At 40.1% G+C, this 18,256-nt stretch overlaps 1 protein-coding gene across 3 annotated transcripts in view; it reads left to right on the top strand.

The window, feature by feature from the left end:
* The window catches only part of phip (pleckstrin homology domain interacting protein), a 198,997-nt gene that overhangs the window by 139,755 nt on the left and 40,986 nt on the right, over positions 1-18,256 (top strand). For all 3 annotated transcript variants that reach the window (XM_048530796.2, XM_048530794.2, XM_048530797.2), the window contains 7 exons: positions 777-856; positions 4,876-5,110; positions 5,295-5,414; positions 13,071-13,178; positions 15,925-16,049; positions 17,224-17,306; positions 18,069-18,180. In XM_048530796.2, coding sequence (XP_048386753.1) covers positions 777-856; positions 4,876-5,110; positions 5,295-5,414; positions 13,071-13,178; positions 15,925-16,049; positions 17,224-17,306; positions 18,069-18,180 — 863 coding nt within the window. The remainder of the gene's footprint in view (positions 1-776; positions 857-4,875; positions 5,111-5,294; positions 5,415-13,070; positions 13,179-15,924; positions 16,050-17,223; positions 17,307-18,068; positions 18,181-18,256) is intronic.

Genomic DNA, 18,256 nt, shown 5'->3' with positions numbered 1-18,256 from the left:
ATCTAGTCCCTTTTGCCAGCATTTGGCCTGTATAACTTTGAAATACTTTGCATTATGAAGTATGACCAAATCTTTGTATGTATGGGCCTTTGCTAACATTTACTGGGATCATTTTGAAGTATGCCCCTCGCTTTCACTTTCTGTTCAAATGGGTAAACTGTCTTTAGAGGCATGTCAGGCATTGGCACCTCTCACAATTGGTAAAGTTGAGAAGTTCCTAGGGACATAACAGCACTCGCCTTCTGAAAAATCCAATGGGAAGGAACAGGAGGAGCATCTTTGCAAAGTAAAAATTGAATTGCAGTGATAATTTATTGTGTAATTTTGAACTTAAAAAATGGTTTTAAAGCTTGTACTAGGGGTTACCAACCTCTGTTTTTGAGTATATTATTTTGGCTCCCTCCCGCATCCTAGAACTGCGATGTGTTCTACTGCATGTGAGAGGGGAGAGAAGACACAGAGAGGAGAGGTAAGTGCCTCCTCTTGCTGTTATAAATAGGACATTTTGAAAGAAACATTTATGTTTTGACTTTATTTGTGTATGGGCACTCACAAGAGTCCCATCACACAGCAATTTCTGAACTTCTAATTGGTGTGACCATCCATGACTTCAGATGCCAACACTTTTTAAATTTCATCATTAATAAATTGCATCTGACACGTCTCTGTAATTCTAAAATGCATGTCATTACTGGCAGCACCAGGAATACATATTGTGTGAAATGCCTTCAATTATAGAAATACATGTCTTCAGCAAATTTGATTTTAATCTTTAGGAGGCCGAAGTCTGTGCTGTCAATGGTGTGACGTCAGAAGAGGATGGGGATGCCTGGCACAATGAAAGCAGCAGCTCTAGGCAAGTCATGTTTTAAATGATTTTCTTTTTTAAGTTCTTAACATTATTCAATGATTAAAAATATATTTACTGCTATTTTCTGCTTGTGATGCGGAGAGTTGCAGAATCAAAACCTATACCAAATTCTGAAGAATTTGTGTGTTGAACAAACTTATGCTCAAATGTGAAAAATAAGCAAGCTTACCAGAAGGGTGGCAAGAGGTGGGTAAGTGGGGACTAGTTTGCTCTGAAACACACTGAACAGTTTTAACCTGTGTCTTGGTCACTGTTACAAAACAGGTTTTGTAATCTGTTATAACCAGGTATGATAGAGAGCCATCCTGAAACAAAACTTAATGAGTTTTGAGAAGATTTGTAGCTCAGGTTGAGGTTCTGGATGTGAGTTTGCTCGCTGAGCTGGAAGTTTCGTTTGTAGACATTTCGTTACCATTCTAGGTAACATCATCAGTGAGTCTCTGACGAAGCGCAGGTGTTATGTCCCGCTTTCTATTTATCTGGTTAGGTTTCCTTGGGTTGGTGATGTCATTTCCTGCGTTGGTGATGTCATTTTTCTCGGGGATGGTAGATTGGCTCCAAATCAATGTGTTTGTTGATGGAGTTCCGGTTGGAATGCCATGCTTCTAGGAATTCTCGTGCGTGTCTCTGTTTGGCTTGTCCTAGGATGGATGTGTTGTCCCAATCAAAGTGGTGTCCTTCCTCATCTGTATGTAAGGATACGAGTGATAGTGGGTCATGTCGTTTTGTGGCTAGTTGATGTTCATGTATCCTGGTGGCTAGCTTTCTGCCAGTTTGTCCAATGTAGTGTTTGTCACAGTTCTGAACTATGACAAACACTACATTGGACAAACTGGCAGAAAGCTAGCCACCAGGATACATGAACATCAACTAGCCACAAAACGACATGACCCACTATCACTCATATCCTTACATACAGATGAGGAAGGACACCACTTTGATTGGGACAACACATCCATCCTAGGACAAGCCAAACAGAGACACGCACGAGAATTCCTAGAAGCATGGCATTCCAACCGGAACTCCATCAACAAACACATTGATTTGGAGCCAATCTACCATCCCTGAGAAAAATGACATCACCAACGCAGGAAATGACATCACCAACCCAAGGAAACCTAACCAGATAAATAGAAAGCGGGACATAACACCAGCGCTTCGTCAGAGGCTCACTGATGATGTTACCTAGAATGGTAAGGAAACGTCTGAAAACGAAACTTCCAGCTCAGCGAGCAAACTCACATCCACAAAACTTAATAGGTACTCAACTTCAGCTGCCAAGGAATACAGCACAGATAATACTCAGTAATCATTGAGAATGTAAAAACATCTACCCTTGTGCTTTTCACTTTGTTCATTTCATTGTTTTTCATATTGCTTCTCTCCCCTTGATGTTACCTTGGTTGGCTATGACTTATAGTTTTGCACATTATTGTTGGCCACAGAATAAATAGAAGGTGGGTGAGCTTGTTTGCCTAGGTGCCTGGAGAATGATGGCAACAGCAGAGGCTCAACCTTGGTACTGTCTGTTTAATTGCCTCACCTGCTCTTGATGTGGAGTGATATCTCTCAAATTATGTTATACAGTATATAACCAGTTGGCTTTTTCTAGTGTAAAGAGATGCTTATGGCCCTTTGTGGGCTACAGTATGTTGCCAGTACTAGATAAGATACTCTCTTCATTGCTTCCAGATTGCAGGAATCTAATTAATTGATTACAGTATTGTAGTTTGTGACCAGCTCAATTAATAAGAGTAACTAAGGCTATAAATGTTGCTTTTAAGGGATTTTGCTCGGCCATTAGGTATGAATTTCAGGTATGGATGTTTCAGGTATGTCATATATTCTGTGGAACAAAAATATCTTTGTTTTCTTAAATGCAAACACTTTGTACGCAATATGCATGTAATGATGTAGTTCCTGAAAGATAAGGAAAATGGCATTAGGAGTATTCATATTTCAAGTCATAAACAATGTTTACATGAAACTGGTACCCATGTTATTGGAAAAGTAAGGAATTTATTTAGTGCCTTTATATGACATAAGGTTATCCAGGAATATTTTACTTTGGTCATCTGGCTTTCTACTGACAGTGCTTCCTGACTGCCCCATTCCCCAAACTTCCACCTACCCTCCTGGCCACATCCCTTTTCCAAACTGTTGTGCAAGCGATGGTCTGGAAGATGAAAGGCAAGAGGCAGGAAGCGACCTACATACTGACAACATTATTGAGTTTGAGTTGACTATAACATTGAACAGCCAATATGGTATGTCCTCACTTTTTAAGTTACTTAATTTTAATTTTGATATAACCGAATATTTTTAATGGGCCCAGCATTTGCATTTAGCCTCATGGATTTGCAGTCTTAATGTTGTTTCACATCCTGTACTGATAATACCAAATGGTACCAGTTTGATTAGATTCCCTACAGTGTGGAAACAGGCCCTTCGGCCCAGCAAGTCCACACTGCCCCTTGAAGCGTCCCACCCAGACCCTATAACCCATACGCCCTTGAACACTATGGGCAATTTAGCATGGCCAATCCACCTAGCCTACACACCTTTGGACTGTGGGAGGAAACCAGAGCACCCGGAGGAAACCCACTCAGACACAGGGAGAATGTGCAAACTCCACACAGACAGTTGCCTGAGGCTGGAATCGAACCCAGGTCCCTGGTGCTGTGAGGCTGCAGCGCTAACCACTGAGCCACTGTGCCGCACTGAGCAGTGTCAAGCTGGAAGAGGTGGGAGATGCTGATCAGAAGATTTAGCAGTGACTGAGAGAATTAGGAAATGGAAGAGGCAGCTCCAAAATGGTACCAATTGGGACTTAACAAGACATGACATGAAACAACACTATGTCTGTGAATCTATAAAGCTAAATGCAAAAACTAGACCTGTTAGAAACACAAGGTTAAATCAAAACAATCTAAAATGAAGTACTTAAAATGAGGATGTATTGCATTGGCTGTTTAATGTTACAGCTAAAAGTTGTACAGCCCATAGTGCACCTGCACCTGTCCAACTTTCCAAATTAGCTGTCTTTGAAAAGTGAATGATGACAAGATTACATTTTGCCACAAATACCAAGAAAATTTGGGCTTCTGCATTTGCTTTTCTGGAGGAAGCTGTATGAATTATTAAGAAAGTAGTCTGGAGGAGATGTCTATTGAGTAATTGCGAAATGATAAACAGAAAATGCTGGAAGAATGAAGCTCATCATTCAACATGGACAGTGTTGCAGAACAGCGAGATCTAGGGGTGCAGTTACATAATTCTGTGAAGCTTGCGTCCCATCTAGACAGGGCGGTTAAAAAAGCGTTTGGCACACTTGACTTCGCTGCTGTACCTTTGAGTACAAGAATTGAGAAATCATGTTGAGATTGTACAGGACATTGGTGAGGCCTTTTCTGGAATACTGTGTCCTGTTCTGGTTGTCCAGTTATAGGAAGGACTTTATTAAGCTGGAAAGGTTTCAGAAAAGATTTACCAGGATGTTGCTTGGTATGGAAGGTTTGAGTTATAAAGAAAGGCTGGATAGCCTGGGATTTTATTTTACTGGAGCATAGGATATTGAGAAGCAACCTGAAAGAAGTCTATAAAATAAGGAGAGGTACAGATAGACTTAATGGTAGTTGTTCTTTCCCTCGGACGGGGAATTTCAAAGCTAGGGTTTTTTTTAAAGGAGAGAAGAGAGAGATTTAATAAAGACACAAGGGGCAACATTTTTATGCAGAGAGTGATTCTCATGTGGAATGAATTTCCTGATGAAGTGGTGGATGTGGGTACAATTACAGCATTTAAAAGACATTAGGATAAGTACATGAATGGAAACGGTTTGGAGGGATATGGGACAGGAGTAGTTTAGTTTGGGATTATGTTTGGCATGGATTGGTTGGACCGAAGGGCCTGTTTCTATGCTGTATTATTCTGTGTGAAGACAGAACCAGAGTTAATGTTTCAGATCAATGGCCTTTTCACTTATTGTAGTTTTCTGTTTCTAGTGACTATTCAAGTGACTATTCTGACTGGACTGCTGATGCTGGCATTAACCTCCAGCCACCAAAAAAATCTTCACGGCAACAAGCAAAGAAAGCTGTTAGTAGTTCAGAAGATGAAGGAGAAAAAGAGAAGGGGAAAGAAAAAGAAATAAAGAAGGAAAGGAAGAAACATAAAGAAGACAAAGATGGTACTGCAACTCCAAAGATAAGAAGGAAACCAAGGGAGAAAAGAATAAAGGTAATAGTTTATGTGGAAAGTGCTTTTTAGTCCCTCAGTAGACAAAAGTAGAAATGGTGAGGAATCAGCTCATGAAAGAATGTCAAGTCAAAGGTTACTTATGATTACTGGTGCAGTACAGAGGTCATTTGTAAATGATTGCACTGAGCCAGTTTAATAGATAGAAAATGTTGTCATTTTCCAGAGACCACCAGCTGGAGTCATACCGAAGCAGGGAGAGACTCTGGAAGAGTGGCTTCCACCAGTGTGGATTACTGACACTATGCCCAGACGTTGTCCTTTTGTACCACAAATGGGTGATGAGGTATTACAATTTTATATTTCTACTATCAGGATAACGGCCTACTCTTTATTCAACATGGGATATTTTTGTCCTAATTTGTTTGGTTTATCTCACTGCCATAGAGATGGAAGATTTGTTCAGTTCTATCAATCCTCTTCATCTTTGCAGTTTCTAATGTTCATTTGTGGTGCTTAGTTCTGAGAAATTAATGTTTGGTGGTTGATCGTACTCAGAAAGCGAATGCCGTTTTGACGTTGTAATATCAGAAAATATTGTACCTTCTTTTCCCGTTTACTGTTCTCCTTCTGTAATCTCTCAAACTCAAGCCCCTATTGGGAATGGGCAGCAGACCAACTATAGACCAGTGATGACTGATGGAATGTATACAACTTCTTCATGCCAAAATAAAATGTTAATGTTGATTTGGTTAGAAAGATGCATTGTCAAATTAAGAAATCTCCACCATGTTTAAATATCATCAAATGGGACCATGTTTCATAATGGTAATGGTGGATGAGTGTGTAAAAGAAAGTATGAAATAAACATTCTTAATGCATACAAAAATAAATGCTGGAATTACTCAATAGATCAGGCAGCCTCAGACGGAGCTGACCTAAAATGTTAACTCTGTTTTTCTTCAAAGATGGTGCCTGCACTACTGAGTTTTTTTCAGCATATTTTCTCATTTCTATTTCAGTTTACCAACATCCTTGGTAGTTTGTTTTTGTATTGTTGTAGTCCTGCAAACAAAAATTTCTGTTTCCTTCCCTTGTATCTAGCGTGGAAATCCATTCAGGGGATGGCTTGTGACAGAGTTTCTCTTGAACTTTATTGATTACACGGGACAAGCAATTTGCATTCCCTTTCCTTCCCTAAGACAGGTGTGCTGTTGTTGGCTAGCAGTGCAGAAAATCAGGCTGAGAAAATTGCTTCATTAAATTCATCACCGTCAGTAGGACATCACAAGACTTTTCACTGTCAATTCTGGGAGTGCATTGTGCACATATACACTTACTTATTGAGGGAGTCCTTGAGTGTCCAGTTTTGGACCCCACACCCCAGGAAGGACATACTGGCCCTGGAGCGTGTCCAGTGGAGATTCACACGGATGATTACTGGAATGGTAGGTTTAACGTATGATGAATGGCTAAGGATCCTGGGATTGTATTCATTAGAGTTTAGAAGGTTGAGGGGAGATCTAATACAAACTTACAAGTTAATGTATGGCATAGAAAGGGTGGATGCTGGGAAGTTGTTTCCGTTAGGCGCGGAGACTAGGACCTGTGGGCACAGCCTCAGAATTAGAGGGGGTAAATTTAAAACTGAAATGAGGAGACATTTCTACACCCAGAGAGTGGTGGGCTTGTGGAATTCATTGCCACGGAGTGCAGTGGAGGCCGAGACGTTAGAAACCTTCAAGGCAGAGATCAATAAATTCTTGATCTCACAAGGAATCAAGGGCTACGGGGAGAGTGAAGCAAGTGGAGTTGAAATGCCCATCAGCCATGATTTAAATGGCAGAGTGGACTCAATGGGCCGAATGGCCTGACTTCCACTCCTGTGTCTTATGGTCTTATGGATACCATTATCTCAAAATATTGATGTTTCTTGTACAATGTTCAGTGCAACATGCAATGTATTCAAATTCCAAAACCACTTAAACATACAATGTGATGCTTGTCCAATTAGATTTCATAATGAAATGATCGTTTTTATTGTAGATGTTCATTGGGCTTTTAGGATTTCAGGTTGCACTCTGGACATAAATAAGAAACTTCTGAAGGACAGGAATTAATAATACTAGAGGAATTATGTCATAATGGAGAAGAGACTGAATGGATATGTCGGAATGTGACACATATGTAAATGACCTGGAATCAAAATTAATTCAAAATGTGAAAATATGGAGATGAATCAAGCTAAGAGAAGTGGTGAAATTGGAGGAGCCAGATTAGAAATTGAAGTTGAACCAGACATGGAAATTTTCACCAAAATGGCAGATGAAGCTTAATTTAGAAAAGAGTAAAGAACTGTAATAAAAATAAAAAAAAAAGTTGCACCTTACTTGGAATGATGCTGTAATCGCTGAAGGTGAACCTGAAAGAAAGCTAAGGATCAGTAGCCAGAGAAAATGTATTTAGCCTAATATTAGTTCAAGTTGTTAACATGGCCATTTATGAGTGGGGTCAAAAACTATAATTGATTGGGAAGTAGGTGTGTGACCCATAATGCATTTTACATTAACACTGGATGCAATTATTCCAGGCTTAATTCTGTACGAATTATTCTATTGCAAGACTGTCTTTTCATCAAAAAGTCTTTTTCATGCGATCCTGTCTAAGTTTGCTTTAAGGATAGCAAAGATGATTCTCGATAGGAGTGAGAGACACAGGGTAGTTGTCATGGGGGACTTCAATTTTCCAAATATTGACTGGGAACACTATAGTTCGAGTACTATAGATGGGTCAGATTTTGTCCAGTGCGTGCAGGAGGGCTTCCTGACACAGTGTGTAGATAGGCCAACAAGGGGCGAAGCCACATTAGATTTGGTACTGGGTAATGAGCCTGGCCAGGTGTTAGATTTGGAAGTAGGTGAGCACTTTGGTGATAGCGATCACAATTTTGTTATGTTTACTTTAGTGATGGAAAGGGATAGTTGTATACCACTGGGCAAGAGTTATAGCTGGGAGAAAGGCAATTACGATGAGATTAGGCAAGATTTAGGGAGCATAGGATGGGGAAGGAAACTGCAGGGGATGGGCACAGTAGAAATGTGGAGCTTATTCAAGGAAAAGCTCCTGTGTGTCCGAGATAAATATGTACCTGTCAGGTAGGGAGGAAGCTGTAGAGTGCGGGAGCCATGGTTTACGAAGGAGGTGGAATCTCTGGTGAAGAGGAAGAAGAAGGCTTATGTTAGGATGAGATGTGAAGGCTCAGTTAGGGCACTTGAGGGCTACGAGGTAGCCAGGAAAGACCTAAAGAGAGAGCTCAGAAGAGCCAGGAGGAGACATGAGAAGTTGTTGGCGGATAGGATCAGTGTAAACCCTAAGGCTTTCTATAAGTATTTCAGGAATAAAAGAATGACGAAAGTAAGATTAGGCCCAATCAAGGATAGTAGTGGTAAGTTGTGTGTGGAGTCAGATGAGATAGGGGAAGCGCTAAATGAATATTTTTCAACAGTATTCACTCTAGAAAATGACAATGTTGTCGAGGAGAATACTGAGATACAGGCTACTAGACTAGGTGGGATTGAGGCTCACAAGGAAGAGGTATTAGAAATCCTTCAGAGAGCGTAGATAGATAAGTCCCCTGGGCTGGATGGGATTTATCCTCGGATCCTCTGGGAAGCCAGGGAGGAGATTGCTGAGCCTTTGGAATTGATCCTTAACTCGTCATTGTCTGCAGGAATAGTGCCAGATGACTGGAGGATAGCAAATGTGGTTCCCCTGTTCAAGAAGGGGAGTAGAGACAACCCTGATAATTATAGACCAGTGAGCCTTACCTCAGTTGTTGCTAAAGTGTTGGAAAAGGTTATAAGGGATAGGATTTATAATCATCTAGAAAAGAATAAATTGATTAGGGATAGTCAGCACGGTTTTGTGAAGGGAAGGTCGTGCCTCTCAAACCTTATTGAGTTCTTTGAGAAGGTGACCAAACAGGTAGATGAGAGTAAACCGGTTGATGTGGTGTATATGGATTTCAGCAAGGCGTTCGATAAGGTTCCCCACAATAGGCTATTGTACAAAATGCGGAGGAATGGAATTGTGGGAGATATAGCAGTTCGGATCGGAAATTGGCTTGCTGAAAGAAGACAGAGGGTGGTAGTTGATGGGAAATGTTCATCCTGGCAACCAGTTACTAGTGGTGTACCGCAAGGGTTTGTGTTGGGTCCACTGCTGTTTGTCATTTTTATAAATGACCTGGATGAGGGCGTAGAAGGATGGTTTAGTAAATTTGCAGACGACACTAAGGTTGGTGGAGTTGTGGATAGTGACGAAGGATGCTGTAGGTTGCAGAGAGACATAGATAAGCTGCAGAGCTGGGCTGAGAGGTGGCAAATGGAGTTTAATGCAGACAAGTGTGAGGTGATGCACTTTGGTAGGAGTAACCAGAAGGCAAAGTACAGGGCTAATGGTAAGATTCTTAGTAGTGTAGATGAGCAGAGAGATCTCGGTGTCCATGTACACAGATCCTTGAAAGTTGCCACCCAGGTTGACAGGGCTGTTAAGAAGGCATACAGTGTTTTAGCTTTTATTAATAGAGGGATCGAGTTCCGGAACCAAGAGGTTATGGTGAAGCTGTACAAAACTCTGGTGCGGCTGCACTTGGAGTATTGTGTACAGTTCTGGTCACCGCATTATAAAAAGGATGTGGAAGCTTTGGAAAGGGTGCAGAGGAGATTTACTAGGATGTTGCCTGGTATGGAGGGAAGGTCTTACAAGGAAAGGCTGAGGGACTTGAGGCTGTTTTCATTCGAGAGAAGAAGGTTGAGAGGTGACTTAATTGAAACATATAAAATAATCAGAGGGTTAGATAGGGTGGATAGGGAGAGCCTTTTTCCTAGGATGGTGACAGCGAACACGAGGGGGCATAGCGTTAAATTGAGGGATGTAAGATATAGGACAGATGTCAGAGGTAGTTTCTTTACTCAGAGAGTAGTAACGGAATGGAACGCTTTGCCTGCACCGGTAGTAGATTTGCCAACTTTAGGTACATTTAAGTCGTCATTGGACAAGCATATGGACGTACATGGAACAGTGTAGGTTAGATGGGCTTGAGATCGGTATGACAGGTCGGCACAACATTGAGGGCCGAAGGGCCTGTACTGTGCTGTAATGTTCTATGTTCTATGTAAACCCAGCCATGTACCTGGTTTTAGAGAATTGCAGTTTGTGATCATCTGTGTGGACTGATACAGGACAATAAGATTTTTTTTACCAAAAGTCTCCAATTTTTGCTGTGCTTAGGCCTCATAAGCACAAGGCTACTGAGGTTTTGGTAGAAGTTGGAGTGTTCCTGTGCCCAACTGGGAATATCCATTGTCTGCTACAATTTGGAGGTATTTAATCACTGATTACCTGAACCACATGTTCTTTCTTTTATCTTGGATTAATAGGCATTCCAATGCAAACAAAATAGTTTTGTGGAGCCATGAGAAAAAGACAGGGAATGTTATCTGCTATTGATGTTTGAATACTATCTGGCAAAAATGTTTTTTGAGGAAATAAGTTAAGACAAGTATGAACAAAGTATAACTTTGGAGGATAGTGAACATAGCCTAATGAAATTAGGTAGAGGAATCTATCGGCCATAATACAAACTGATTTACAGTTTGATAAAGTTACTTCTGAACGGTTTCAAGAACAGCTCAATCAAACAGTATGTTGGCCTTCATTGCAGGAAGACCTGAGTTTGGAAGTAGGGATATCTTACTCAAGTTATTACAGGACTTTGGTGAGTCCACACCTGGAGTATTGCGTGCAGTTTTGGTCTCAACACCGAAGAAAGGATATATTTGACACAGAGCATGTGCAGCAAAGGTTCACTAGGCTGATACGGGGGATGGCAGGGCTGTCATATGAGGAGAGATTAGTTTGACTGGGCCTGTATTCACCAGAGTTTAGAAGAATGAGAAGGGATTTGATTGAAATATACAAAAGCCTAACTGGGCTGGACAGACAAGTTGTGGGGAGAGAGCTAGTAAGAACTGCTGATGCTGGAGTCAGAGATAACACAGTGTGGAGCTGGAGAAATACAGCATGTCAGGCAGCAACAGAGGAGCAGGAAAGCTGATGTTTCACGTGGGGACCCTTCTTCAGAAACGTGTCCATTTCTGAAGAAGGGTCCTGACCCGAAACATCAGCTTTCCTGTTTTTCTGATGCTGCCTGGCCTGCTGTGTTCCTTCAGCTCCACGCTGTGTTAAGATGTGGGAAGTACATTTTCCCAGGGTGAAGAATCTAGAAACAGAAGAGAGGGTTTCAAGATGCAGGGGAGACCGTTTTTAATTTGATTTGCTTTATTATTGTCACACGTACCAAGATACTTTGAAAAATTTTGTTTTGTGTACCAACCAGACAAATCATACCTTACATAAGTAGATCAGGGTACTAACAAAGTCCAGAATATAGTATTATAGCTACAGAGAAACTGCAGAGAAAGATCAAGTCTAATATACAAGAGGCCCATTCACAAGTCTGATAACAGCAGGGAAGAAGCAGTTCTTGAATCTGTTGGTATGTAATTCTAAACTTTTGCATCTTCTACCTTGTGGAGACAGTATCACCAGGGTGGAGGAGTCTTTGACAATGTTGGCTCCTCTCCCAAGGCAGTGGAAGTATAGATGTAGTCAATGGACGGAAGGCTGGTTCTTGTGATAGGGTGAACTGAGATGACAAAATATTTCTTCACTCAAAATGGTAATGAACTCGTGGAATTCTCTACCACACAAAGCTGTGGAGGTCAAGTCACTGAATATGTACAAGAAAGAGTTGGATGAATTTGTAAATTTCAAAGGTATCATGAAGTATGAAGAGGAAATAAATATAGCATTGAAGGTAGAAGGTCAGCCATGATCATATTGAATGGCAGCGCAGGCTTGGAATGTTGAACGGCCTATTCCTACTCTTAGTTCCTGTATTTCTTTAAGAAATGAAGGAGCTTGACAAAAGTTGACTGTTAACAGTGCAGACCACAAATGTCCTGAATTTGGTATTAACTTGGCAATATTGATCAGAAAGACCATAAGTATGAAACAAAACAAGGAACTGTGGATGCTGGAAATCTGATTACTCTGTTTCTCTCTCCACAGATGCTACCAGATTTGCTGAATTTCTCCAACAATTTCTGTTTTTATTTCATATTTCTAGCACCTATAGTTCTTTGTTTTATCTTATCCTTCCGGTCTCTCCGATCAATATTAGTAGTTAGTTTGTTAGTACCATGTTCAGGGCATTTGTGATCTGCACGATCTCTGCAGGTGCTATGAGACCTGGTGAATTTCTCCGGCAGTTCCTGGCTTCGAGCATAGATATACATGGTGCAGAGAATGGAATTGCTGTGGTTGTTCTTTTGGGGTTGATGCACATTGCTTGCTTAGATTTTGTTTTTTGGTGCTGTGTTTGATTTGGTGTTGCTTGATATGTTACTGCGTGTTGCAACTGAGAAACTGCTCCATTCCTCAGTACTAATATCTGGCATCTTGAGGAACACATAACTTCACCCCCACCTTAAAAAAATCCAATGTCAGGTTCTCACTGTGCTAACCTTTCTATTACATTGATTCCAATATCTAAATGATGTATTTCATGCTCATAATTGTGTGAATTATGCATGAGTGAATGTCCATAATTTGATTTATAATATATATGCAATCTCTTTTCATCCTTTCTATGCATTTGCGCTAAAGATAGCGTTGTTTTCCCATATCTAATTTCTGTGTATGTAGGCTTTAGAATAGAGATAAATTCACATAATAATTGTGTTTGTAATATTGCATATCTCACCTGACAAATTGAGGCATTTTCATTGACCATGGTTGACTTGTTATTCATTAGCCCAGGGATTTTTCATTACTGTCTGCACTAAATCATTATTTTGTAAGAATATGTTATCCATCCATACTTGTGCTCTGTCTTGGGAATAGCAAGCTAGCTACTTTTTTTGTGTTTAAATTCTAGGTTTACTATTTTCGACAGGGTCATGAAGCCTACGTTGAAATGGCTAAGAAGTTAAAACTTTTTCGTATAAATCCTAAAAAGCAGGCATGGCACAAGATGGATTTACGGGTAAAGTATCATTGGAAGTTTGTCTGAGAAAAGTTGCATTATAATTTTGTTCTAGTCAACAGGTAACATTCATTTTATGAGAATCTTGAAGAGTGGGGACAAAATGTTTTCTGTTGGTAATTGAGAGTCGGCTGAATATACTCAGTGATGATTATATCAGGATCCCGTCAAGGCTGTGCTCTAACTGTTGCTGTTAAGTCGAGCAGAATGGCTGATCCTTCCGGTATCCCACGTGCCCCACAATGATTGGAGATACGTGGCCTTCCCATAAACTGTCAGTTTAGATTAAATTTCCTACAGTGTGGAAACAGACCCTTCGGCCCAACAAGTCCACACCACCCCTTGCAGCATCCCACCCAGACTCATCCCCCATAACCCACACACCCCTGAACATTACGGGAAATTTAGCATGGCCAATCCACCGAACCTACACATCTTTGGACTGTGGGAAGAAACTGGAGCACCCGGAGGAAAGCCACGCAGACATGGGGAGAATGTGCAAACAGACAGTCGCCCGAGGCTGGAATTGAACCCGGGTCCCTGGCGCTGTGAGGCTGCAGTGCTAACCACTGAGCCACCGTGCCGCCTTTAAAAGTGACTTATTTTGTTGTATCTACAATCCATTCCTTTCTACCAGCTATTTTTGTTTTGTGAATAAACTATTGGAACGAGGAATAAGTTTCCGGAAAATTCACTTTGCAATATCAATATTTGTGAGAAAGGCAAACTGGTGGTTTGTGTAACACAGAAGTAACCGAAAGCTAGTATTGAGCAGAATCACAATTTTTTTCCAGAATAGAAAATTCATTGTACTAAAACCTCTCTCTGTCTCTCTCCATCTCTCTTTCTCTTGCATCTGCCTTTGGGGATTGGACTCATGCTTCATCGGTTATGTTATTTGAAAACAATATAGAGAATGGCCTGGAACTGCCTGTTCTGAGTATTTGCTAACAAATTATATTTATGCTTATTTCTGCAGATATTGTGGTGCTAATGAGTCCAACTTCTCAGCTGTCCACACTTTTCCCTCTTCCACAGCTAACAGGGTCTTAGACCTGACATGTACTTTGTAAGCTGTGGGGTTTGGAGAATGTGTGTACTATGTTGAGCAAACAGATACTTTCCCTCATTGGATTGCTTATTTGATATGATTTAGAGACTTATAAAATTGGGAATGGGTCTTTGTCCAACCAGACTCCAGGCCAAAAAAAAAAAATTGCACTGAAGAGCATTTTCATTTTACTTGAAAGCTCTTAGAATATGCAGTATATAAATGACAGAAATGCAACGCTGATGTGCAGTTCCCAACTGATGATAATACTGGACCAGTCACATCCTGCAGTGAGCTCCGTGGCTCGTTAGACCATAAGTTTATTTTTCCTTTATGTTTGCCATGGTAGCCAATTTACTTTTAACAAAAGAACGTGAAAGTTTACTGCACAAAGCAAAAGCATTCATATTACATTATTCAAGGACTATTTGAAAAGGTCTCACTACAAAAATCAGAAAGAAAGATTCAACCCACTTAAGATGAAGTTGAGGAGAAATTCTTCCTTGAGAGAGTGATGAATCTGTTGTCAGGGTTGGGCCATAAATTATATCCAGGGCTGAGATGGGCAGATTTTTAATCAGGGAACTGAGTATGAGGTAATGGGAGGAAAGTGAAGCTGAAGATTGTCAGATCAGCCATGAATTCATTGAGTGGTAGAGTAGACTCGATGAGACAAATGGCCTATTTTTGCTTCTGCTTTTACTCCTATGGCTGATGGTCTGAACTTCTAACCACAACAACAGGCTTAGAGTACTCAAATCTTAGTTGAAGGATCCTTGTTTAGTTGGAAGAACTGTCATCAGTTCTCTTCTTGGCATCTTTTTTGTTCATTCATTGAGTGCAGATCTCTTCAATTAATGTGTGTTCCTGACACCCTTAAAAAGCTGCTTACTGAGCTCACTTACTGCTTAGCAGGCATTTCTTACCCTATGAGGCTCTTGAAGGCATCCATTTAGCTTCCACTCTAACTCACCCACAGCCTTCTGTTACTGGCTTTCTCCTAAGCAACTCAAAGGTTTTATTCGCTAGTAGTGACTCATTGCCTGAAAGGCATATAAAAAATTATTTAGGTGAGCACATGAAATGCCATTGCACGCAAGACTGCTGGCCAAGTGCTGGAAAACATTGTTGGAATAGACAGCTGTTTGATGACTTTCCCAGACGCCATGGGACAAAGGCCTTCTTTCCCTGCAGTAGATACTTTCGAACACTGAATTCTTGAACTGCTGGTAACAGTGCTTCTGCTGTTAAGGATCTTCTCTCTGTGATGGAACCAGTTTTTGTCTGAATTAATTTGTTTCTGGAACCCTCTTCCCATCCCCCTCTGAGTTGTAAAATGCATGGTAAACCAACCTTAGTAACTATCTTGGGGTGGTGGAGTACCATGCTTGTCATTCACCTAGTAATCAAATGATTTCCTGGAAATGCTGGCTTTAACTTGCTAATCAAAATGACATTCTAAGCGTTAAAAGAAAAGATCAGGCCATCATAAAACTGAGGACTAAACTCCATTTTGCTCAATTTTAAAACCTAAGTGTCCAAATAATAACATATTTGGAGCCTTTGTCACATTGGGTTGCTCTTGAAATGATTTTGTACAAAGGTCTAAATAGTTTACTTTTCTGTAATACTTGGGGAAAGATTTTAATGCAAGTTTGAAAGTTCAGCCTTAAACATATTTTGTACTTTTGGCAGGAGCAAGAGCTGGTGAAAATAGTTGGGATCAAATATGAAGTGGGACCCCCATCTCTGTGCTGTCTCAAACTGGCTTTCATCGATACAGACACAGGCAAACTGACAGGAGGTTCATTCTCTATGAAGTAAGAGCAGTCTTTTACGGAAAGTAATAATTAAATCTTGATGAATTGGATTGACTTGCCTGCAGGATGAATGGGCGATTTCACTACCAGGAATCTACTGCTGGTGATCTGTAGGGATGGTCCTTATGAGCAGATGAATACTGAGGAAGGGAGGGTAAAGAGGCCAGGTTGATGGTGATCGCAAGGTGAACTTTATCAGGTGAGCTGGAGGGCAACTTGAGGTGGGACACCCAAGGTATATCCTTGTGCCAGCAAGACCATACCCAGTCTGAAAAGAAACAAAAAACAAATATTTTACTGACTTTTTTGGACTCTTTCTGAGCCAGTTCCTGCTCAGTGTTCGTGTACACTTGATATATAATTGATATAATTGTGCATGACTGCTGCAAACAGCAATTAACATCATGCCAGGGTCGAAATTGTATCTTAGGTGCATGACATTTATATTAACTAGACCCTTGCTTGTATTCAAAAGGTACTATGGATTTGCCAAATATTCAAAAGTTAAATCACAATGAATAGAAATACATCAAGAAGGCAGTCCAATCTACTTGTCCATTCTGGCCAAGTAATCAGTGTTAAAATCAGACAGTGTGAATATACTTATTGTCAAATGGACAAATTTCTCAAAAATTCCATGTCCTGTCTTGATGGTGGGAGACAGGTGGCAAGATTTAAATTTAAAAAGTGGTCTCTTCTTTTATTAATTAGCTTAGAACAAATTTTAAATTGTTATTTTAACATTTTTACAAATGGACCGCACAATGGAGTAGAATTGACTTTATGAAGTCAATGCATATAGAACTGAGAAATGTGAAAAGGGCTTTCAATCCGCTGTCACACTTTGAACATGATTGTAAAAATTTAAAATGTGTTACAGCATGCCTTGGTGCTGCACATGGTTCGCTGTACCCAGACATCATCAGTCATTATTCAGTTATGAACAGCCAAGGTTAGATTATTTCTGCTGCTGAAATCTCTCTAATTTCCAAATGGCTCATTATATATAGCTACTGAGCAAAATGTTTAAAATTCTACAATATTATTCTGTTAATCCTTTTTTGTTTTCACACTGAGTTTGCTTGCCATCTTTGAAACAGACTTAGTGTTCACTGTACAGTGTGTAAAGAATGTAAGTTGATATTTTAAGTATTTGTTTTTATCCTGATTGTAGGTACCATGATATGCCAGATGTTATTGATTTTCTAGTGCTACGACAGCAGTTTGATGAGACAAAATCTCGACAGTGGAAGATTGGTATGTATGTAAAGGCAAATCAAATGAATGTTATTCGTTTTTGACATTAGTTCAAATTGACATTAGCTACAAATTCCAATGCTCATTATACTGCAGTGACAATGTTAATAAGATTAGATGTTATCTCTGGTTAATGGACAATGCTTGTAGCTATCTTGTAGAATTGTGATTGACTGTTGTAATTTGAAGAAATAAACTTTATAACTAAAATGTATGTACCATATATCAGTTTTACAAAACAATGCCAGGAGTGTTAGTAATTGGATCAGTTGCAAACTGAGGCCCTTAAGTGCTCATTAATTGATCACTTAAGGGCCTGGATTGGAGATGGTATGAGATGGTTCACCATAAACTTATCACCAGTGTTTAATTGCTGAGATGGCAAGGAAGGATTGAGCACCTCTCTGGGCCATTTCATCCAATTATTTGCTCTCCTTGCCACCTCCAATGAAGGGAAATGCCCACCCTTGAACTATTAATAAAATGTTTGCTGAGGGACTCCTACAATTTGACATAAAATTATCCAAGTTTATGTAGGACATTATAGAATTAATAACCGCTCTCAAATCTTGGAAAATTATTCTATTGTATGATAAATAAAGGTTCTGAGGTGGGATTACAGACATATTCTTTACTTGGCACATTAGCTTATTAAACTGTAGTCTATTTAAAATTGCATTGTATTTATTTTAGTTTGGTTGACATGGAGACACTTTAATTCCAGTATGAACATCAGTGTTGTTTTGACCTACCATTCTTTAGGAGATCGATTTCGGTCAGTTATCGATGATGCATGGTGGTTTGGGACCATTGAGAGCCAGGAGCCCCTACAACCAGAATATCCTGATAGTCTATTCCAGTGCTACAATGTCTGGTAAGGTAATCTCTGACAGCATGTATATTAAGAGTAACTTAACTGACTTAAATTGTGTAGTCACAAAGTTACATAA

The sequence above is a fragment of the Stegostoma tigrinum genome, chromosome 4, assembly GCF_030684315.1.
Source record: "Stegostoma tigrinum isolate sSteTig4 chromosome 4, sSteTig4.hap1, whole genome shotgun sequence".
NCBI classification, from domain to species: Eukaryota; Metazoa; Chordata; class Chondrichthyes; order Orectolobiformes; family Stegostomatidae; genus Stegostoma; species Stegostoma tigrinum.
The sequence above is the reverse complement of the archived record's forward strand: the minus strand, read 5'-3'. Positions and strand labels throughout refer to the sequence as shown.